General features: G+C 32.2%; 3 protein-coding genes across 3 annotated transcripts; 1 reads left to right on the top strand and 2 right to left on the bottom strand.

Moving 5' to 3' along the window:
• Nucleotides 1-4,722: 4,722 nt before the first annotated feature.
• Nucleotides 4,723-5,604, bottom strand: LOC119686999. Its single transcript, XM_038101138.1, has 4 exons — nucleotides 5,500-5,604; nucleotides 5,140-5,432; nucleotides 4,956-5,066; nucleotides 4,723-4,903 (listed from the first exon to the last, which is right to left on the bottom strand). The coding sequence occupies exons 1-4, from the start codon at nucleotides 5,602-5,604 to the stop codon at nucleotides 4,723-4,725; spliced, it is 690 nt and encodes a 229-aa protein (XP_037957066.1).
• A 612-nt stretch (nucleotides 5,605-6,216) lies between these two features.
• LOC119686993 lies at nucleotides 6,217-7,276 on the top strand. The gene is made up of 4 exons (XM_038101127.1): nucleotides 6,217-6,336; nucleotides 6,395-6,514; nucleotides 6,776-7,011; nucleotides 7,095-7,276. Exons 1-4 carry the CDS (start codon nucleotides 6,217-6,219, stop codon nucleotides 7,237-7,239), a joined length of 621 nt encoding a protein of 206 aa, XP_037957055.1. The 3' UTR covers nucleotides 7,240-7,276.
• Nucleotides 7,277-13,394: 6,118 nt separating this feature from the next.
• On the bottom strand, nucleotides 13,395-23,983 carry LOC119686977. Its single transcript, XM_038101126.1, has 2 exons — nucleotides 22,862-23,983; nucleotides 13,395-13,451 (listed from the first exon to the last, which is right to left on the bottom strand). The coding sequence occupies exons 1-2, from the start codon at nucleotides 23,981-23,983 to the stop codon at nucleotides 13,395-13,397; spliced, it is 1,179 nt and encodes a 392-aa protein (XP_037957054.1).
• Nucleotides 23,984-24,635: the final 652 nt, after the last annotated feature.

Here is a 24,635-nt window from a genome sequence, read left to right as displayed (position 1 = left end):
TGGTGTGTACTGAAAGGATGGATGAGCACAGGTAGTAAACTTCTCTTTATGAATTTATATGAAAAGACTTGTAGAAATTCTTTCATTGCCATTCAGGTAACAAACAAAAATAATTTTTGAAATAGCAATCCTTTCATAAGCTTCGCTTTTCATAATGAAAGCATAACAAGTAAAACGAGCTCTAATACAAAAGAATTTACACGTTTTAATTGAATTTCACTTAAGTACGCTCTTTTCCCCTTCACAAACATACGAGTACGTACATATATTCATTGTTAGCAAAATATTCTTGAATAAAAGACAATAATTAATATTAAAAGTTCCTGTTGAATACAAAGAATGTGAAATTTCTAAAGATCTGGAACAAAGCCTGAGCATGTAACTTAGCAGAAAGCATCAAAGATTGTGTTCATATTTTGATTATTAAGTAAAAAACACACACACTAGAGTGCATTAAAATAAAACCAAAATGTTTCATGTTTACATTCTATAATAAAATGCATATTTGGTTTTAATTATAATTAATTTATAAACCATACCTCGTCTTTGTTATTACTTAACAAAAATTGTTATAAAATAGAATAACGTTATCTTTCCGAAATTTTAACGTTCTGTTGCCGAAATTTCAACATCCTGCACACATGTAATTTTTAAATAATAGTTAACAACTATTTACATATTTTATGTTTTACATCACAACTCTTATATTTAGATTTGTATTTTGACATAAACCTACACCCAGCTCATATAATCGTATCTCAGTCTTAAGGTTCAGTTAGTCGGTACATACCGTAAAAACTTAAGGGAACTTAAACGAATTCAAGCCAAAGTAAATGCACAACCAACCATACCTGTGTATTTGATGGAAACGAAATAAACAAAGTTCGCTGCCTGTATTCTTTGAACCGTTACATAAAATACCTTAGCTTATTGGCACCCGCTTGGCTTGAAATCAAGCCATAACTGAAAAAGCATACAAAGTGTTGCTTTCTCTCTCTCTCTCTCTTTCTCTCAGTCATGCAAGCCATCCTCTTTAATTGAACTCTTACCTCAACTAAGTGTGAGTTATTGTGATAAACTCAAACTTAACTTTACTCTGTTTCGGTAAAGGCTTAGAACTATGCTAAAAATGTCGTTGGCATTACATGAACTTATCGTTTAATTGTCCTACAGACTGCGAACACAACAAACTGACCGATTAATCTGAGGGTAGATTTCATGCAAGCATGAGGAAATCGATTTTTTCGCGACGTATCTGAATGGATAAGATAAAGAACGCTCACACCATATTACTGTAGTAACTTTGATTTAAAGAACACATGCATACAAGGTTCCTTTTTTAAAAAAAAAAAAGGATTTCGCGAAGAGATCCTGGCGCAACAAATTTTATTCCAAAGATTTGTGGTAAAACAAATAGCTGCATCTATTTAAAATGGAAAATATAGGAGAAATGCTATCGTAACAAATGTTATTCCAAATTTTATAGAATGAATGTTAAACTTACTCACGCGAAGCATGAACTGAGCAGAAGTGTCAGGACTCTGATTTTATTACAGATAGCAACTAAATAGGCTGACAAACGCTAAGGCTCCATTTTCATAAAAGCCTAGAGAAATAAATCTCAATGATTAAAATTTTTACCGGATTGAAGTCCCTGGCTAACAAATGCTATTCCAAAAATTTGCGATAGCGGTATCACGCGGAACATGGAAGAGAAACTGAGCAGAAGTATCAGTACTCCCTTTTTATAAATACTTATAGAAATAATTCTCAATGATTGAAAATTTTACCGGATTGAAGTCCATGGCTGACTTAGGCTAAATTAATTAAATTAATTACGCTTAATATATGTAAACAATTTTATATACTTATAGATTTGATCAGCTGGAATTTATAAAATTCCCCATGTTTCAAAACAGTGAAAATAGTTACTGACATTGAATATGTATGTGGAGAGATATATACTTTACTCCGTTTCAACTATTACTAGAATTCTAAGGTATCTTAGTTATTGAAAATCATACCCGAATTACTCGAAGTCGCACATAGATTCCGTCTATTATATGAAAGGTAGATGTAATCCGAAAGTAAAACAATGAGTAAATTTGGAACTCAAACTATTATTATTGAAGAGAAGAACTATCAATGATAGCATTTAATTCTGAACTATCCAGAAGATCACAAACATCTTGCTACTAAAAATTGAGACTTTTCTGCTTCAATCATAAATGTATTTTTATTCTTAAAAATAATAACAGTAACCATGAGTTTATTTGGTGTTAAGTGACCTTGATCAAATAGCGTTGAAATCTAATGATTCGACACTGCTGGACTTCGCTTTCAAGGACGATAACAGTAGCAAAATCCATACAACTAAACTCAATATAGTTACAAAAAACAAAAAACTAGAATCTATGGATTAATAATAAAAACTATGAACTAAGATACAAAATCATAGAAAAATATAACACTCCCATTGTGTCTTTTTAGTGCAGATTTGATATGCACTTCAGACTTGAGTCATTTACATAAAGAGAAACAGTTCAGTTGTTTTGTATCACCTTATATAACATAAGACAATTATAGTTGTTTTTTATATATAAGACAATTGATTTGAATTGTTTTTATTGAAGTTCGGGAACAATTCCTTGTGCTGTTAACATTTCCTTGTATTCCTACAAGATATGTATTCTATTATTTAATTTAGTTTAGGATGGAATAAAGGGGATCTTTTGCAGTATTTTAAATATGTACTTACATTTTATATATGTATATTAAATTTATGATCGCATTTGTTAATAAAAAGCCTATTTCCAGTCTTCTCGTTAACAAAGTAAGGAAATAATAATTAGAATTTAGAAAAACATAAAATTTTTGTGGTACTAGTAAGTTTTTCTTGCGTAAAATTTATGCAAATTTAGAAGACATAATAACTCTTTTTGTACGCATTTGGTGGTCTTATCTCCATGTTTCAATCTACTTCAGCCTAATTCAATGATTACACACTTAGGGATCATTTGGTTATGCGTAAGGTAGCAAAGAATTACAGTGTTTCTTTCAGACAAAGCGTTCGCACTACGAACGCTATACGTCTTCACTATAATTAATTTTCCTATTACGGAATATTATGTAAATTTGATTGTCATAATGGGATTTTTTAGATTTTGAATTTAATTTACACAATAGATTTCATTATGTCTGTTGAAAAATTAAGAAGCAACATAACAAAATACCTTTTCACACTTGAGACTCGAGGTAGTGGTGCGCATCTGATACATTCGCTCCCAGCGCTGAAGACTGAATTTCTAATTAATGTTCAACTGATGTATATCGCTCAGTCCGTCAGCCATTCGCTCTTATAGTACATGGTCAACTCTAAAACTGCAGACTTGTTTAACAAAAACTTGTACCAACTAATTAGTTTGACAAAAAGAAGTCATAAATTTACAGCATTAACCGAATAATGTTATTAACTTTTTCATAATGAAGCTTCCATCTTCAACACAAAGTTTAATAAAAGGTGTATATGGGAACTCAAATTAAACCTGTTGAAACATTCTTTTTGTATTTAAATAAATACAGAAATGAATATTTACATGCATTCGAGACATGATACAAATTTATTGACTGAGTAAACTCATTTCAATAATTAAATAATTCACTTTTTAAAGTATATGAACACTTATACTTTATGTCTTTATACTTAGAGTCTTCATTTTATTATTTAACGTTCTGTAGAGCTAATAAGTATTAGGTATTTGTTCTAAATATTACTTACACAAATCAACTCAATAGTTAACAATGATTACAATTTCTATATTCAAGATCTTGTTTGAAATATAATAAAAACCCTATTAAACGGACACTCATAATCCGCCCAATTTTTAATTGTCAAGAACGGTCCCCGTCCAAAAGCGGTTAACTTGTTTCACATAATGATTTAGGGATTAGGATTTAGATTAATTGTCTACGCAAAAAAAAAAATCTGTTTAAATAGGTTTCACTATATTTCGTAATACTTAAATAGATATAATTCAAGATCTATAGTCATTGAAAATTAAAAAATATTTTTGAATTATTCATTAAATTTATTTTGCATATAAATTTATTGTCACTTATATTCTAGTTAATTTTAATATAATAAATAAAAGTTTGGATATAAAATAATTTAAATATTAAAATACATATATTAATAATGAAACTTATTATTAATTAAATTATTTTTCAATTTCAGATTACTATAATGCATACATAAAAATGTTTACAAAATGTTTAATATATATAAAATGTTTATTATATATATATATATATATATAATGGAATTATTAATACCAATTTATGTATATATATTTATTGTTAATATATAATATAATATAATGTGTATCATTTTTATTTATTATGACTACTATAATTATTTAATATATTTAATTTTCAAAAGAATTTTTTACAAATTTTAATTATCTAAAAACAATTACTTTTAATTACTTTAATTGCTTCAATTACTTTAAAATAATTATTTTAATTATTGTAAATTAACTGAATCACTATTTAACTGAATTACTTATAATCTAAATATTTAAAATTATTTTTAATTTTATTAAAATTAATTATATGAAAAGAAAACAGATTTTAATATACATATAAATATAGTTTCTTTTAATTTTTTATGTGTAAATACTATCATTATTAAAACATAACCGTTTTTTGCTAATATTTATGTAGCTAGCTAACAAGTCTGAGAAACCCCTTTTCTAAACTATATATATCTGTAAAGTGATTTAAAAGTGATTTCTTACATTTTCTAAAAACAAGTTCGCATTTTACTCCAGAACGGCCTAAATGTTCAGCCTGATAATATTGATTATCGGCATACTCTGATAGCTTGTCCACGGATGTTGACGGCCTGTAGTTAAAAAATAATTTTAATTATAAAACAAATAAAAGTATGAACTTACGTTAATAAAATGTATAGCAACTCCCCAAATAAGCCATTTTTATAATGAAATGGAATTTCAGCTGCCTCACAGATACTCTTCAGTACACAATCTCGTCCAACAAGACCCAATCTAATAATTTAGATGACCCACATATGTATTAATTTATATGACCTACATAGAAATGTATGACTATGATACTTACCTTACAGCCAAACCTTCAAATGCTTTGTACACAGACCAACGATAACTTGTTAACACCTTTTTATGCAGAAACTCTTCACGGTTCTTGTTTGCCGCGCTAAATTCTTCGTCATTTATCAAAAATTGTTCAAAATCAGGTGCATTGCGTCTTCTTCGCCCAGCTATATTGAGATGAGTCTTTGTGCGTAACTGTGACGCATTCGATGGCAAAAAGTATTCAGCTTTTAGTACGTAACCTGTGGTCATTGCTTCAAATACCAGCTCCTCCAAAGGTATACCAATACCAATAATCCACTACAAAAGTCAGTCCAAAACATATATAATTTAAGAAGATATCTGATAATGGCAGTGCTTAGTTTACCTGCACTCGCGTTGGCGCTGTGGGTGGAAACACTATAGGCAACGCACGTTCTCGTCGTTTTCCGATGTAATTTTCACTTTTGTCACTTGTCACTGTTATTGTCATTTTCAAAGATGCAAATATAAATGCAATAAATATACAAAAATAAATAAAATTCATGTTCTTTTGGTATACGGCAATTCAAATTTTTATAAAATATTTCTTGTTGGCACCAATTTTTAGTAAAACAGTCTACGAAGTTACCGCAGTCATGTCTCTTCTAAGACTAAAGCGTTTCTTACTTCATAGACAATACAATTAGTATGTAATTCTTTAACTGTTTAAGTATCTAAACACATTTCTTTTACTCTTGCAATAAATCAACTTCTTTGCTGAATGGTTGATGCCCATATCTAAAACAAAGTTTCTTGTCTTCAGAAGAAAAGAAACCCATGAAACACGTTCTATCAATTAACACTCCACAGTTCAGTTATTACCTGCTTACTAAAATTTTCACTCTTATCTTAACTAAATGTAACTAGTTTAAAAAATATTAAAAATTCCTAACAAAATTCATTGAAGAGTTTGCATCATAAAACTAGAAAATTTCGTTGTAGTTAGGAATTTTTTAATTAACAAAATATAAATTTAGATATGATCTGATAGCTGACCGCGAAATGCATTGAAGATTTCATTGCAGATCAGCGTCTTTAGTTGCAAGAAGTCGTGCGAGAAGTCATGTCAGAACGCCCTAAAGATAGGAAGATTGCATTATTTTCAAGTTTTTTGATTCTTTTCCTGTTGTCCATTCAATTCTCATATTGCACAGTTCTTTACACGCGGGGTAGCAATTATGGAGTAATATTTATACACAATATATCTGTAATATTTTCAAATCTTTATTTTGATCTGACAGTTATTGGCAGCGTTGGCGATTCCTTTGGATTTGCCGAACAGGAACATATACGTAGCATATAATTTCGAGGCTAACTATGGACTTCCGACAAACGATTCCTACAATGAATGGATAGATAGAGTAAGCAAATGATTTGCAATACTTCTTCCTTAAGCTTCCTTGAGGAAGCCCTTCCTGAAAATAATTGAACGCACAATATCTAGTGCATCTACTTGCCTTTATAAGCATATTAATTGACAAAATGTGTTTAATTATCATTGAGCTGTTCACACCTGACTTAATACAATGTTTGTATTATTTTAAAAGTACTGTATGATGTACCTACATGTCATATTAAATCTTTTAAACTTTTGACTTTAAATGATTTCAATCTCTTTTCAGTGGAATTTAAGTGAAAACTTTGTTGGTATCGGAAACAATGTAACTTCAATTAATGGAAGAATGGCTAAACACTCACGATACACGCGCAGCTCATTCTATCGCAGCATTGTTGGCTATCTGGAATTGTTTCAAATGAATGGCACAGCATGTCTATTGAGAACCATTTGCGAGGTGGCTGAATCAAATTTGGATGAACACAACGGACTGTTAGGAAGCATTTTTAAAATTTTATTCATGTAATTATACTTGTGTGATAAAAATGTTTGTTTAGCCCTAACAATTACGCATTTGGGAAATATTTTAATACAAAATTTTATAGGCCAACAACATCAGAATTTGAAAACACAATTGAACAAGGCGAAAACCTTTATAAAGCTGAGCAACATGGAAGAAGTGGAAAATGTGTGCAATATGCAAAGTGGTGTCCTACAGGACTCATTAATTTGATATCGGCATGGACCTAAATTTAATTTCCACACATGCATAATTTTTACTTCCTTTCCCAACAAAAAAATCGGTTTATTATTATTTATTTATGTATATTTCTCCAATATTATTATTTTTATTTTTTTCCTTTTTTGTTGAGTTTATGGGCAAATAAAAATCAAAGAAGGCGTAATTCTATCACCAATGTTCTCTGTTCTTAAAGCGGCACTAAAGGCACTTTAAGTATCACAAATATAAACAAACTTTCTATTGTGCGCAAAAATCAAATTATTTGTGGTAAGAACTCAACTGATTGTTCCAAGACAGAAAAAACCATCCCTAAATGCGAACGAAAATCATAATAAACAAAGCAATTTGAACAAAGCGAACGAAAAAATGTAGTTCGGAATTGAATCTATGGAATAAAGCGGAAAGAGCGATCACTAAGCTGCCAAACCGAACATCAAACCTTAACTGAAATACATTTGTGAACCTCATTCGTGTTCTCTGTGTCTACGAATTAGTCCAGAAGTCTTAAACTTCGAAACATTCGCATTAAACTTCCTTGTGCTGTCTTGCGTATGAAACTATTGAAAGACTCTCCATTCAAATGAAGATGACATGAAGGATTATGGTCGTGGCATTGTTTGCGCTCCGATGAAAGGCGTTCTAAGAGCGTTAAACAAAACCAATCCAAAATGTGAAATAATTTTCAATTAAATAAGCAAACCCGACAAAGAATAAAAGAAGTACGACATTTCCTTTTCACTTGAATATAAAAAACCAAAAAAAAATTTTAAGAATTTAATCACATTTTTTTTGCAAAAAATAATATAATATAGCAAATTTTTTTTTATAAATTAGATAAATTTCATTTTTATTTGAGAAACTACTATGCTTTACTAATTATTAGCTTATTTACTTCTAATAAGCTTCATATTTTTTAAATGTAATAGTTTTAATGATGTTGAGTCTTTGGCAATACTCCAAACAGCATTGTATGTTCAGCCAAATTTCAATAAATTAATCATATATTTGTTGTTCTTGTTTCTTCATTACTGTTCGAACATTTCTAGTTTTCTTTACGTTATAAGACGCGTCACATTCGACAATTTACTGTAAGTATTGCAACATTATATTTAGGAATATGCTATCTATATTGATTTTTGAACAATGCAAAAGTTTTAAAATTAAATACAAATATTATTTTAATAATCTATTCAATATCTCCAAAATATGTATTAAGTTACTTTGAGGTACAATGTTATAAAAAGCATGAAGTAGTTATTTGAATGTTTAGAATTATCTTAAAGTTTCAAAAACACATGATTAAATATAATAATGTTGTAGAATAATGACGTTTGGATGGTTACATGATTGGAGAGCCTAATCAGCAGATATTGTACGTCTTTCCATTATTAGAATTTTTTCCATTTCCATTTTTCCATTTCTCACTAGAACCCTATGGATATAAAAGCTAAATTCATTTTGTTTAAGAGGCCTTTGATTCTTACCGCTGAATAGTTTAAGGAACTATCAAAGATGTATTTCTTAAAAATCTATTTCATAACATATGAGTCATACCTAAGCAGTTGCAAAGAAAATGGTTAATTGTTTCTTTTTTTCTAAAGAGTCCTAATCTGCTACAATGATAGTTAGAATCTAAAATATCCCTGCGTAGGTTGTTAGGCACCAATGACCAGAAAAAATAGAATTTGTCTCCAATCATACAAGCTCTTCCAAACAGCGAAACACGAGCAATACATAAGATGATATTACTCCTTCCATTATAAATTTACTTAAAACTTTCATTTTGCTTGTAATATATTTTGAATCCATATATTTATATGTGGTGTAAACACTTTTATATTCTGTGTCCTGTTATATTCACGATTTTATATTCAATACATCAAATTAAAGTCTATTACAAATGTTCAGTACTTCTATTTTTGTTAAAGAAATAATTCATAGAATTTTCATGCAATTTCCAAAACTAAGAATAGTTATAAAGATGTTTTTATTAGAACATCCTTAAGATACTTTAAAGTATTTATTGAAATGAATACAAAAACCGTAATTATATATTACCCTTATGGTTTAGCCGTAATGTTACCAAATATCTAGTACTTGCCAAAAACTTAGGTTTTGCAAATGACTTAATCGGATTACTTGCGGGATTAAATTGGATTAGGATGCATACCTTATCAGTTTTAAAAGAATAAAACAACTTTATTTGCAGGAAAACTACACGTCAAAGCAAACACGCAAATTGCGGCATTTTCAAAAGTAAATTTTTGATAATATGACCCATTGTATTCATATTTTGGATACGACAGGACAGGGCAAGCGTTTCCATATTTACTACATTAAGCTAATATGAATATATCAAAGCACTTTAGTACCTGCTGTGCTTAAGATTTCATAGAAACGTTACAGTTATCCATCTTGCTTTCGTCATCAATCATTTTATCATCGCACTTAATAATAACTTTAACATTTTTGCGACTTTTATGAGTTTTTCACTTGCAACTCAATTTAGTCAAATCTGATTTACGTCATCTACGGTCTTTATTAGCCATCGATCAAAAGTTTTAATTTACTTGCAAGGAAAGCAAGTGACGGAAATAATTAACGGATATGTAGTGCAATCTTTTTCTAAAGGATATTTAAAAAACTCAAGTTTATCACAGTATACAGTATAGTTGTTTTACTTTACTTTAACGAAGGCAGGTGTGTTAGCTAATAACTACTTTAAAGTTTTTTTTTAATGTTTTTAATACAAAAAAAATCGATACACAGCACACAGTAGAACAAATTGATTTGTAATTAGTTTCAGTTCACCACAAACATAATTTATGCGTTAACAAATAATTAAAAGCATCCCACAGACATGTAAGTACAGTTAATGTCACATGCTTCCACTGCACGACAGAATGAATTCCATAAAACCATATGGGGACACAAGCTATGTATCAGATTTCAGCAACGCACATATCCACATCCATACATCCATGTCACAAAGGATACTAATTTCTACTACAAAAACTATGTTGAAACTGCTGCTGCACATGGTACTCCACATATTTTGCATTTTCAGGATTATTAATATTAGAATTTCAGAAAAACACTAGAAACACTAAAAACAGCCTTAGTGATAATATGTGACATGTGTTAACTTATGCTGCAACCAGTGCATTTCCTACTGAACCACAAATCATCAGATACAACATAGAGGGCGGTTGATGTTCTGTCAATAAATAACTAATTATGAACAGAAACATATTATGGACTTCGAAAAGCATTTGAGAAACCTTCAACAGTGCAAACTAATTACAAGCATACTCTTCTGCTACATATGCATACCTAAGATATATAAGTTAATTTATATTTACATATAAATTAATATTTCTGTTTAAAAAAATCTGTTCGTAAGTAAAAACTAATTTATTAATATTTTCTTTTTTATTACTTTTCATTAAATCATGTTTTTTAATCATAGAAATGTGTTTTACACATAAAAAAAGTCTGGTCTATTGTACTCGTATTAATAAATCAAAAAGCTTCCAAAGCAACGACTAATATTATAAATAAGGAACAATGCGACTACATTCGGTGGATGTGTCAAATACTCGTATGTTCGCTACGAATATGTCACTCCCAACACATCCTATGAGATTCGAAAGGAGCAAGTTACATAAAACATATAACGGCTCAACCCATATTATCGTCACAGTATTTGTAGAACAACATTTTGTATAAAATGAACTAATTACGCCACTGATAACGCCAAAGCCACACGAGATAATAATCCAGAAAATTTATCAACATTGCTCACGCAACGCCAAACAACGACAAAACGAAAACAAACAATGGATTTGTGTCTCCTATGCGTTGTTGAAGCACGCCAAAGCTGCGAACAAGCTCATCATAACACATCGGCGGACAGACATGGGAATGCGTTCGGTCTGCTCCACCCGACGTATGGGGATCAGGATAAGCGGCTATAATAAATGTAATTACGTACGCCCAAAAATTCCGCTCCATTTCCGTCGCTCACAATATAAGAAGTATATTTGCTTGGAAGGATACATAATTTCTAACGAAGTAGAAGAAAAAAGTTTAACACTTCGAAATTTGTTTTCTTCAAATTTCATTCACACGACAAACGTTACACGTGTAAATATTACTTCACTACAACAGCAACTGCAATAAAGGTACTAACTATCAGTGGATACCTACATTCCATTAACCACAGGAAGCTAGCACCCATTTTTAAAATTGCTTTTAAATACCCAAACATTTGTTGATTTAGCTGAAGAATATACTAAGCCAAGGAATTTATAACCACAAAATGGGTGAAAGTGCAAACATGTCTCATCCAAAGAAGTATACAGAAAGCCTTGATAATAATAGGGAGGCATATATTGCAGAGGCATCAATTACATCTTAGGTATTTTATCGTTAACATTTTTTGATTTTATGATACGACAAACAGCAAAGTTATTTCGGAACTAAACTTTATTGATATAATTTTTTTCTCTTGAATACCTTATTAGATGGCAGAAATAATCATGTTAAAATCAATCAATACCCTATATGTGTACTGATACCTGATAGACATCATATGTACATACAATTCCGTTTCAATAGAAAATTTCAAATTCTCATTTCCGAAAAGGGGATAAGGGGAAATAGCAATTCTTGATCGAAACTGAGCTTTGTTTCTACCATACTAGTAAAACCAAAACCAACCATGGACTTGATATAGAAAATGAAGTATCTTATTTGCCCTGGCGGCTTGTTCACTATATTTCAAGAAGAAGCCTTGCACTTGTAATAATCTCTTTAAAAGTTTCGAGGAAATTACATTTGTATCTGTATTGATAGTCAAACTAGAATCCAAGCATTATATTCTTGATGATTCTATCTTATTGTATGCGGTGTATTATTATAATCTACAGTTTAAACTGTAAAGTGTTTTGTTAAATACTTAGTCACTCTGTAATTACTGATAACAAATGTACAGACGCATTAAACTTGCAAGAATTAATATATATGTTTAGTATATAATTATGTGTAGACCATAGTTTCATAGTTATGTAGCAGGAGCCTGATGGTTGTATTAACAGTATTAACACAACTGTTTCTTTTATAGCAGAACTGTTACATAATTTTAAATAATTATCAAATAATAGACCACATGCCTCAATTTGCCTACAGAGATTTACTCTTCTTGAGCGCTACCAAGCAGAAATTGCTAATGGACTACGTAAAAATATTAATAAAACTATCTGCAACGGTTTCCACAGATACGTCCATAAGATGGACTTGACAAAAAGAAAAAACACGGAAAACGCAACTTATATGGTATATACGAATCTTTAAAATATATGTCAACGACACAATTAGAAAACTTTAATAAACCTATAAAAAATTACCAAACACGAAAATGTCACAATCCACTTTGCTTTCTACCTGAAAGGGTTCAGCCTCTTCAACAACTAACGAACTTGCCCACAGATATAACAGCATAAATCTTGTCAAAATAAAAATATTTATTATTATAAAAATAATAGTAAAAGCCAATATATTAAATTGACCAAAAAAACCAGAACCAAAAGCACTTTTTTAATAAACTGTAATATATGATCAATGCAGTCTAATATAGAAATCCGATTTCAAAGTGTTTATACTTGAATAAAGTCATAACATGCTGGACTAATAATATCTATGGAAAACATGAACATTTTTATACATATTTCTTTCCTTTTGTTTAAATTATTTCAATTACATTATTACAATAAGTTTGTAATATATGGTAGGTACTTTTACTCACTTATAAATGTAGATGCAAGGGATTTATATCCCAATAATATATGTAGATATGATTAGCTTCAAATTGTATTTCGGATAATAATGTTTGTTCCTGTAATAACGGCTAAGTTGTTGTGTTTTGCATATGATCTATTTTATCGAAAACTTTAAATACTCTATCTCTAATGTATTTCTTAAATGTGTCGGTTCATAGATCTCTTCCAACATCAATAACTCTAATGTACTAAGGAGCCTTGATTATTCTTTTCAGTGTTATGTTTTGAAAATATTGTATTTATTGAATTTTGACATATATAGAACTTATAATCGAAATAATAACGATTAATCAATTATTTCGGTTGAAGTTGTTAATTATATTTTACATTGTAGAATCTACATTGTAAAATTTAAATGTAAATGGATCTTTTTCAACATACTGCAAAATTAAATAAAATAAAATAAATTATTCACAATATTATTAATATTGTGAGTTATACGCATATTAAGGGCTTATAAAATATCTTATTATTTTTTTCATTTTCACTTACTTTTATATAAAATTAATATTCTATATATTCCTGACCTAAATCACTTCACACGCACTTTGTAAGACAAACAAACAGGAGTCGCCTTTGTTTGCCATCTTCCGAAACACACCTGTGGTAAGTGCTCGTGTTTCCTTTGAATGTCCCTACCACTTTTCGCTTTGTTATTTTCGGAAATGCATTATATTTCGATTTTAATAAAAAATAATAGAACAATCGTTTGGTTGTCTATCAACAAAAATAAATTTACTTTAAAAAGAAATAGAGACATCAATAATGAAATGCACACAGCCACCACACTTCTGTGACCAAATTAAACGCACCAGTTTTAAGTATCAAATTTCGAGATCTTCCTTCATATCCCAAAGGTAGCAGCAACCTGACTCAAATGGTTGTGAAAAATTGATATCAAGTCAAATTTCGCAGTTTCAGCCAGAACTACATATAGTGCGCCTTTGTTCTCTGTTTGCGAACTTTTAGGATTTGTCTACGACATGAATCAACCACAACATGTACTCCTACTTCCGACCTGACATACGAGACGATGGTAAAAAAATAATAATAACTCTACACGCTTCATATAAGCCAGATTTGGCAGTTGGAGTGCAAAGATGCGAAAACGCGGAGATTAAAGCAAAACGATAGAGGTTCTGATGTTATCCACAGGAAATTAGTTTCAACTTACAATGATCGCATTTGGAATAATAAAATCTTTTTAATTATATCTGCATTGATTTCGTAGGGAAACAGTTTTAACTTCTACAATTATAAATTTATTTAGATTCTGCTTGCATTAGGTTCTTCACTAAAGTATAGAAATATATTATCAATATGTTTACGCTGCCCGTACATGTGTATTAATGATATATATTTGTGCTATTTCTTTAACTTTTATAACAAATAAACTTAAAATCGAAACAAAATGTTACTTACACCTATGAGCGGAAGAATAAATCCATAAAACCGGATACAAAGGACATCTGCGTTGTTATTGTTATCAACACCCAATATTCAGTAACGGACATGAATAAGCCACAGGAGATCGATTACCACATGCAACAGATGCAAATTGTTGCTTTTTTATTATTGAAAGCATCGATTTGTCCGCCAGAAAAAAGCAAAATACTACGCTTGGAAAAAATCATATCTGATGAAGCACTAAATACTAAAGCGTACACCATCTGCCTTGTTTTTTATTCGCAAGAAATCTTTTTTAACTTCATAAAAAAGCAAACACTAAAGAAACTTCAAGTAAGAAACCTTGCAGCAAATTTAAAGCAAAAACTTGATAAAAAATAATGCTCAACTCATCTTGTTTTTGCACAGCCTAAAGTATGGAAAAAAGACGAAATAACAGCTTTAAAACAACAGTTTTATTTACTCGTATCAACTGCAAATATTCCAAAATGAATGTGAAGTAGGATCAGGAGAACTTCTGCAGAATTTTGAAACAGTGAATAAAATTTACTAGTAATGAGTATATTTGCACATGCCAGTTTCCAATTGTTTTTAACCAATGTTGTCTCAGATTTTTACTATATTTATTTCGATATTTGTGCATAAAAAGTTTGTAGACATAAATAATTCATTAAATATGACTATTAGTCTCATATGTCCAGGCGCAGAAACCAATAATCTATATTTTCACATATTGATCAAGTGGAAGTATCTTACATAGAATATACAGAATAACTAGGGCTATATCTGAACAACAACCCCAACTAGAAATGTCATACCAGAGAAAAGTCTGTAACACTAGTTGACTAGCACTTCAAGTTCAATCTTAATTGGAATAGACTAAAACTACATAGATTACAGAATTAATTTCTAAAAATTGATAGACGTACTCTCTCACAATGTATATGGAAGTAATTTAAAGCAGGGTATAAAGCTTGATTGATACTAGATGACAAACACATATTTGAACATAACATACTATATATCAAAGCTGAAGTCACTAGTACTAGTATAAGACAAATAAGTTTTTAGCTAGACACTTCCAAACTATATTTAGAAGAAAAGGAGACAGCGGTGCATATAGTGTGCAAATGTCCAGCACTGGCAAGTAGGAGGAAGACTGTCTTGGGCCACCATTGCTTTGGTGATGACTTGGCAGGCAATCTCAATCTAAATGAACTACTTACATTAACAAGAGTAGTTATGCGAACGGAAGCCACTCCAGCTTTAACTCAGTAACGATATCAGAGAATCGAAGGACGAAAAAGGCCAACGTCCCACAATATATTTATATATACCTAAGCATATCAAAAGAAGAAGTCATATAACTAAAACTAAGAAATAAAAGGCAGAGTTAAGCTATATAAGACTCATCTGATGTTAAGAAAAGGTTAGGAACAATAGACCGATGAAACCATTTTAACTTTTATAAACGTGACAACTGTCCATTATTGTCTTTTCTAATCAGAAAAATATCCCAATGAGCAATTTGTAAGTAATCGTAAGTAGATAATCGAATTTAAAGAACAGACAGTTTACAAAGAAATGTTAATACTTGAATAGGCACAAGAATTAGTCTGTAATGGTTTGGGTGACGATTTATGATGTTTGTGGCTTCGTTGGTATGTTTGGAATATAACATCAGTGTTATTACGAATGTCTTCAACGAAACTTTTCTGAAAAGGTGTAGACATTTAACAATATTCTGTGCAGTCACATAAAGTAAACGGTAATCAACAATCATTAAGAGATATGGTATCATACTTTATTATAATAATAGAATGTCAAATTTCGATATAAAATATTTTACTGCTCAATGTCAGCACTACAGTGTGGTTTTGCCCGACAAAATCTTTCATCATGAATGCAAGGTGAATTCGCAAAACCAAATTTGTGCAGTTCTCACTTAATAGGATATATCAAATCTTCGAAATTAATTTTAGAAATATAATATATCCATATATTTGTTCTGTGGGTTCAATAACATGCATTTTGAAAAAATTAAAAGTTCTGAAAAAATGCAATACAATTGGTTTAAACATATTGCAACTGTCAAGGATATTATAATAAAAATGAAATATATTCCATTTTGAACCTTAAAACTCTTTTAAACATTAGAATTCCCTTAAACCTTCACCTTAAAAGACAAGCCACTTATAATTATATATTACGAGTAATGAGTAAAAAATTAATATAACAGAAAGTTCTTTTTTCTTAAAGTTTAATATATAAAATTAGTATTGATTTAAAAACAAAATAATGCATTTTCAACTCAAATGCATTATTTTAATAAAATTTGGTAATAAAAATCTGTTGCGTCTATTAATTTTTGCTCTTTACCTTTTAAGAAAACACTCTGCACTAAATAATTGCTATCAATGTAGAAATCAAATCAAATTCTAAAAATTGTCGAATTTCATGACCTCGTCTCATGTAATCTCTCGAACCTCAATCGCATTTGTGAAGTTGAAGTTTCTAATAAACCGCCGCTTTGTTCTGTCGTTACACTTCGTTTTCAATTAATTACCACGCAATACAACACAAAAAAGACTAAAATGACCGACAAAAGATGTTGTACCACTTCTGGTCATCTATCTCGTCTTCAACTCCATGCAATCGAACAAAAAGACAAATTACAGACCATCAGACTTTGATTAAATACGAATTCACATTGAAAGCCAGTAAAATTCTGCAGAATTTTTCGCAACTGTAACATTTTCCATTTGTCATGTCCTCCCCTACCGAACAATAGTTTTGGATAACTGCTCGTTCTTCTTGGTAAGATTTATGTACTTGCTTGCTAGAAACAGCAGTGCGGGGAAAGGCTCAATAAAGGTTCACAATTGATGCACGCCTCTATACATTATTACACCTGGTAATTGCACCGCAAAATCATGTACTTTTTCCCTTTTCTTGAAGGAATCTAAAATTTTTTGTACTATTTTCTTCTTGCACCACATTTTCGTAAATAATTTTTTTTAATGTATTAAAATTTTCTCATTGCGCTTCGGTACGAAGAAGAAACCTTGAACCCCGTCGAGATCTTTATGAGTCGCCAACATTTTTTTAAGTTAAAATCACCTGGATTGTTCATACTTTCGATTTGAGAACATTATTAAACTGAATTTTAATAACTTATTTAGTTTTTGTGTAAAGACTTCAAAATTTTAATTTAGCACAATAGAAGCCTATATCTTTTTTGTGGTTTTTATCGAGAAAACCAATTTATAATCTGATTTACACTTTTTAATAGTTAAATAGAATATTATTTTATAGTAAGACCATCTCAGTCAGGTAAATTTTTTACTGAAGTGTTATAAAAATAGCATGATAATACGATGAATAGACGAGGTGATGCTACGTCTTAAGTTGCAAGATATCGGTACAAAATCATTGGGTGCTTTCGACATCCGAAATGATTTTTTTTCACTACCAATAGAATTTTTCGACGGTGACAAATCAGGTGAATAAGGAGTGGTTCAACTTACCGAAGTTTGTAATTGCCTTTCTATTAGAGATGATAATTCTATTATCATCTATTTTACAAAGTTATTGTTATTTTTCAACACATTCTGTGTAAGGGCAATTGACCCAAAGCTAAAATATTGCCAAAAAAATCACTAAATTACCATAAACTTACATTTTTGAAATACTTAGTTCTAGTTGCATAAATTTAAATAATTATTTTGATGGATCTTTGGCAATCTGTGGTGATAATAGATTTTGAGGTTGACTAACAAGTAATGACGAGTTCATTACTATAATACTTATGAACACGCCACGAGGTAAACAACCTTCGCCGTTGGTTTAACTCATCAATTCACCTTTTTGACCAAGTTAAAGAAAAAATTTAAGTATATATATATTTACTTTAAAATTTAGGTACAACAAAAAGTACAATAATAAGTAATAAGTAAAGTAGTAAGTAAAGTAAATGTAGAAATACGAAGTTGAGAAACTTATGTGACACTCTGCATAACATAGATTTTCGTCAAAACCTGAAAGAGTCAATTTTGACGTGTCCGTGACACTCTACATAATATTAACCTTAACCCTGTCTCAAACATTTTAATACCGATAATCTCATTAAAAACCAAAGCTGTTTAAACAAAGTAATTCCTATCTTTTTGACGACAAGTCTATAAGATTCTAATTTGGTATATCAAATTCACGGCATGTGAATAAGTACATTTTTCTCTAAATTATAGACTTAATTAATTTGATGTATTACAATTAAAAGTTATTTAAAAAGAATTTCTTTTGGTTAAGACAAAAATCGATCTACAATTAAAACATATTCTGCTGTAAAGTGTTAACCAAACGTTATTTTAGTTATATGATATTTATTATACAATTTCAAAATTATTTTATCTTCTCTAACATCAATTTTGCTAAATTTTAACTACACGTTCAACTAAACCGTTCGCCAACATTTCTTTAAACATTTGTACATAGAAAAAGTTCTTATTGAAACCGCAACTTTAGCTCCAACACTACTAACAGTCGTCTGTAGTTGTGTTAAATATGACAAAACATTCAAAATGAAGACCACATTAAAACTATGCTATAAATATCAACCGATCTAACCAGTAAAAACGATCAGTTCTCAGTTTTGAACAATAAGAACAGTGTATTCGAAATTTGAGCAGATCCTGAATAATCACTCAGATTTGACAGAAGAGCTCTCAGTTCTATCAGAAGAGTTTTCAATTTTGAACTATAAGAACAGTACTTTCGAGATTTCGAGCAGAACCTGAATGATCACTCAGAATTTAAGAAAGAGCAATCAGCAATCTAGACTCGGCCGGTATTATCAACCTGAAAGTGGATAACACTTATGCATAGCTGATTTGAGCAGAACCCTAATGAGACAGATATCGTCAACCTAAAAGTGAAAAAGAGTTAAGCATAGCTGATATATTATATTTACAAATTACACACTATTCACTATAACTTGAGAAGGAGTCGTCATTATTAAATAGGTATTTTGTTCAATTCTACTATATATCTGTGTATATATTTCTTCAATTATTTATTAGTTACATAATAACCTTTTTAATTGGCAACTCAGTAAGTCAGTAAGATTACTATTGTTTTCTATTAACCGTATGTTTTAATACCCATATATGCATATAACTACATAATATTCCCATATTTAATACCCTACCACTTGTGAGTATTAAATAATAACAGATTAATTATAGATTACGATACATACTAATATTAAATATCATAAAAAAAATATATTTAAAAATTGTAATAATAATAATAATGAAGTTCTATTGTGATAAGTAGGGCGCACCCTTCTTTACACTAATATAATTTACGTAAATAATATTAAAATTCTAATGACTAGGCTTAAGAGGTGCACCATGCATTTAGATACAATAATACAAACTTCACATCGGTATTATTTGCAAAATGTTGATTTACATATTAAGTCATGGGTATTCATATTTAAGTATGTCCACATACATATATGAATATTTTTACCTTTTATTTCGGACAAAAAATATTTGATTAATGGTGTACGGTCTTTCTTAACGAACTGAAAAAGAAGCCTAGGAAACAAAATCCGAATGCAAAAATAAAAGAAAAAAATCACAATTTTAAATTTTGTCATCTTTCCTTGGTCCCTTTTCAATACAAAACTATTTTGGTCCTTTGTACTGTAAAGGCGTTGTATCCTTTTCTTTTCTTATTTATGAAAAATCCGTTGTCATTGTACATTAGTCAGGATAAGGTCGCATTGACGGCTTCTCTTGATGGTTTTTATTTGGCCAATAATGTTGATAATGTATGGCCTTCATACAAAGCAAATAGAAATCCAATAACTTTTCGACTTGGAGACAATTGATCTCAATGTCGGCTCAAGAAAATGTGTTTTACGAAGGTGGCAAATTGGCTTTGTGTGCAACAATGAAGGAATGCAGGCCTCACAAAATAAAAGGAGCAGATGTTTTTCGGTAATAAAAATTAAATAAATTTATTTGATTTTTGCTATTGTCCTGCATTTTGAAATTGTTTTACTTCACACTTCGTTTTTAACACCTTTAATCTATTTTTTATATATCTGTTTTCAGACGGTCGCCCATTAAATAGTAATTTAAAGAATATGAAAAGTATATAGTTTTCTTTCTCAAAAGTTGATACCTTTATAAAATATCAATACGTGTGTTTTTGCTAGACATTGTTCCCCAAAATATTTAAAGTCTGGATAAAATATATTAGCATCACTGTTCTAATCTAATCAGCTAATAATTTATAAAGTATATAAATATTTTCCACTTATTTCTCGCAAATAAAAATGTCTGCAAAAGTTATCGGTTTCAGCACTTAGTTTATAAATTTTATTGACTTGAATTTTCTAGAAAAAATCAAATGAATCCTTAATATACATCGTTTAACACTTTAGTACAATTGAATTCCGTAGTTTCGTAGTTGATTAATAGACTTTATAACTAGCATCAATCGGTGACAACACACTTGTTGTATAGACTCTAGCAAATCAAAAGAAATGGATATGAAAAAAATATTTGCATCATATTAGAACAAAAGGTGAAGATACATTGCAAGCTATGAGATGTATTGACCATACTCTAACCGGTATTATGTGATCCGGGTATAATACGCCTATTATTACATTATACCTAACTTGGTTTAACATTCTAGACTTGGTGCAGATCAATAAAGAAACATGAAGAGAGTGATGGAGAGTGTTCAGACATATGGAGGAACTGGATTTGTTTTCTGAATTTTCTAGAATTAACAGGTAATCAGTGTGCTTTAATTTCAGCTTCAAAAGGTAAAATTTTACAAGAACATATTCAATCAAGAAATTTGTGATTGATCTAAGTTTATAATTATTTAGGCCTTTCGGTATTTCTGTTGTTAACTCGAATGGGCTATTTAGATGACCAAAGATCTTTGGAGTTATCCTAAAACGGCACATATACTTTCTTTCAATGGTTGGGACAAATGAAAAACGTTTGCTTTGCGGTTTATGGTTTATGGTTTATTGCGACCCGTACCTTGTTTGCAATAATGCTAGTTCAAGTGTTTAATACTTACTTACTTATGTGGCCATAACAACCCGTTACCGAGTTTCGGCCTGACGCAGCATGTCTCCCCAGGCGCCTCTGCTGCGTGCGCGCCTTCTCCAGTCTCGTATATCAAGTCCAGTTAGTGCTCCCTCAACTTGATCACTCCACCGGAGACACGGTCTACCTTTACGTCTTCTTCCGCCAACTACTGCTTCAAACACCTTTTTCGCCGGAGCGTCTTCATCCATTCTCACGACATGACCAAGCCAGCGAAGCCGCTGGATGTTAATGCGCTGAATTACGTCAATGTCGTGATAAAGCTCGTACAGCTCGTGGTTCATTCTAATGCGGTAGTCGTCGCCAACTCGTAGAGGACCAAAGATCTTACGAAGAACTTTTCTCTCGAACACTCCCAGTGCTGCTTCATCATTCTGGGATAACGTCCATGCTTCTGCGCCATACAGAAGCACAGGGAGGATGAGCGACCTATAGAGCGTAAGTTTTGTTTGTCGAGAGAGAGCTCTACATACCAATTGCCTATTGAGCTCATAGTAGCACCTATTAGCAATGGTGATTCTTCGTCTGATCTCCAGACTGACATCATTTGTATTCGTTACAGCGGTGCCAAGGTAGATGAAATCCTTGACAGATTCGAAAGTATAGTCGCCAGCCACTAGCCCGGTGTCCGAGCGACGCACATTTCTACCAGTAGCCGACATATACTTCGTTTTTCCCTCATTCACCGCTAAACCCATTCTTGCAGATTCCTTTTCGATAGCAGCAAAAGCAGCTGTAACATCACGCTTGCTACGCCCAATGATGTCAATGTCGTCGGCGTAAGCAAGGAGCTGGACACATTTGTAGAATATTGTTCCATTACGATGAACACCTGCCCTGCGCATGATCACTTCCATGACGAAATTGAAGAGGTCACATGATAAGGGGTCACCTTGTCTGAAGCCTCGCACGGTATCAAAAGGTTCAGAGAGACTCGATCCTACCTTGACGGAGCTACGGGTATTACTCAGCGTCATTCTGCAAAGCCGAATTAATTTTGCAGGGATACCGAGCTCAGACATTGCGGCGTAAACGCGATCCCTAATGGGGCTATCGAAAGCTGCTTTATAATCGACAAAAAGGTGATGAGTATCGATGTTATGTTCGTGGGCTTTTTCCAGGATTTGTCGCAGTGTGAATATCTGATCAATGGTGGAGCGACCAGGTCGAAAGCCGCACTGATAAGGTCCAATCAGTGAGTTGGCATGTGGCTTCAACCTTTCACACAGTACAGTTGAAAGAACCTTGTACGCGACAGGTATCAGGCTAATCCCGCGATAGTTGGCGCAAATCGTCGGGTCACCTTTTTTCAAGACAGGACAAAGGCTACTGAGATTCCAATCGCTGGGCATACTTTCATCTAACCATATTCTGCAGATAAGCTGATGCATGCACCCTATCAGCATATCGCCGCCGGCTTTGAACAATTCAGCAGGCAGGCCATCTGCGCCTGCCGCTTTGTTGTTCTTAAGTCGCTGTATAGCAACACGCACTTCGTTATGGCTAGGTGGTGGAATTTCAACGTCATCATTTTCGATTGGGGATACAGAGGGCATTTCTTCAATGGCAGAGTTGATGTTATCATCGCCAGATAGTAGTTTGGAGAAATGCTCCTTCCATACTTTCAGTACATTCTGCGTATCTGTAACCAGATTACCGTTTTCGTCCTTACAGGTTGATGCACCAGGCTTAAAGCCTTGAGTCAGACGGTTGACTTTTTGATAAAATTTACGGGCATCATTCCTATTTCTACACACCTCAATTTCCTCTCGCTCGCGCCTTTCTTGATCTCGTTTCTTCCGTCTGAATAGGCACCTCTCTACCTTCCTCATCTCCCGATATTGTTCATGCACGGTTCGCGTTGCTGCTGACTGCAGGGTCCTTTTATAGGCCGCGTTCTTCGCAGCAGTAGCTTGGCGACACTCTTCGTCGTACCATTGGTTTCGCCGTGGGGGACGTTGGAAACCAAGGACATCTTCCGCTGTTGTGCGTAGGGAGTGAGAGATATGTCCCCACTGTCTACCGGCATTATCGGAACGGGAGGGTTGGTTGTTTAATCGGCTAGAGAGCTGAGCGGCGAAGGCTTCGGCTGTCTCTCGTGATCGCAGCTTATTAACGTCTAGTTTTTTCTGAACATTGGAGCGTACGTTGTTGGCGGTACTAAGCCGCATGCGTACCTTGGCTGCGACAAGGTAGTGATCTGAGTCGATATTTGGACCACGGAATGAACGTACGTCCAGCACACTAGAAGCGTGCCTTGCGTCAATCACGAAGTGATCAATCTGGTTTCGTGTTGCTTGATCGGGAGATAGCCACGTTGCCTTGTGAATATCACGGTGTGGGAATCTGGTGCTACATACTACCATATTTCGCGCCGCAGCGAAATCAATTAGCCTTAGACCGTTGTTGGAGGTTGATTCATGGAGGCTAAATTTTCCGACAGTTGGACCAAAGACTTCTTCTCTTCCAACCTTTGCATTAAAATCCCCGAGAACAATTTTAACGTCGTTGGCGGGACTGCGGTCATAAATTTCCTCGAGTCTCGCGTAGAATATATCTTTGGTCAAGTCGTCCTTTTCTTCTGTCGGCGCGTGAGCGCAAATTAACGTGATGTTAAAAAATTTTGCCTTGATACGGAGTGTGGCAAGCCTTTCGTTCACCGGTGTGAATCGCTGGACTAATTTGGATAGTCTCTTGCTTACCACAAAACCGCATCCAAATTCACGTCGATTTGCATGGCAGCTGTAGTATACATCACAGTTTGCTCTTTTAGAGCAGCCTTGTCCTATCCATCGCATTTCCTGGATGGCGGTGACGTCAGCCTTACATTTATTGAGGGCTTCCGCCAGTTGGATAGAGGCACCTTCCCTATAGAGGGTCCGGACATTCCAGGTGCATATCCGTAAATCATAGTCCTTAATCGTTTGCATTGGTCGTCAACGTTATTCGGTTTCCAGTTCCGAGGCACTCTTGCGTCCTTCATTGGTGGTTGATTTTACGTGACGGGTACCAAACCCT

The sequence above is a fragment of the Teleopsis dalmanni genome, chromosome 1 (assembly GCF_002237135.1).
Source record: "Teleopsis dalmanni isolate 2A chromosome 1, ASM223713v2, whole genome shotgun sequence".
Lineage (NCBI taxonomy): Eukaryota > Metazoa > Arthropoda > Insecta > Diptera > Diopsidae > Teleopsis > Teleopsis dalmanni.
This window is presented reverse-complemented; position numbering and strand designations above follow the sequence as displayed.

Coding starts and splice junctions, on each gene's coding strand:
- LOC119686977 (XM_038101126.1), bottom strand. CDS start 23,983: ATGGTAGTATGTAGCACCAGATTCCCACACCGTGATATTCACAAGGCA. Junction 13,452..22,861: donor TGATACCTGTCGCGTACAAG/GTTCTTTCAACT, acceptor TTAATTTTGCAG/TATGTTGAAAAAGATCCATT.
- LOC119686993 (XM_038101127.1), top strand. CDS start 6,217: ATGTCAGAACGCCCTAAAGATAGGAAGATTGCATTATTTTCAAGTTTT. Junction 6,337..6,394: donor CGCGGGGTAGCAATTATGGA/GTAATATTTATA, acceptor TTGATCTGACAG/TTATTGGCAGCGTTGGCGAT. Junction 6,515..6,775: donor ACAATGAATGGATAGATAGA/GTAAGCAAATGA, acceptor ATCTCTTTTCAG/TGGAATTTAAGTGAAAACTT.
- LOC119686999 (XM_038101138.1), bottom strand. CDS start 5,604: ATGACAATAACAGTGACAAGTGACAAAAGTGAAAATTACATCGGAAAA. Junction 5,067..5,139: donor TTTGAAGGTTTGGCTGTAAG/GTAAGTATCATA, acceptor CTAAATTATTAG/ATTGGGTCTTGTTGGACGAG. Junction 4,904..4,955: donor TTGCTATACATTTTATTAAC/GTAAGTTCATAC, acceptor TTTTAACTACAG/GCCGTCAACATCCGTGGACA.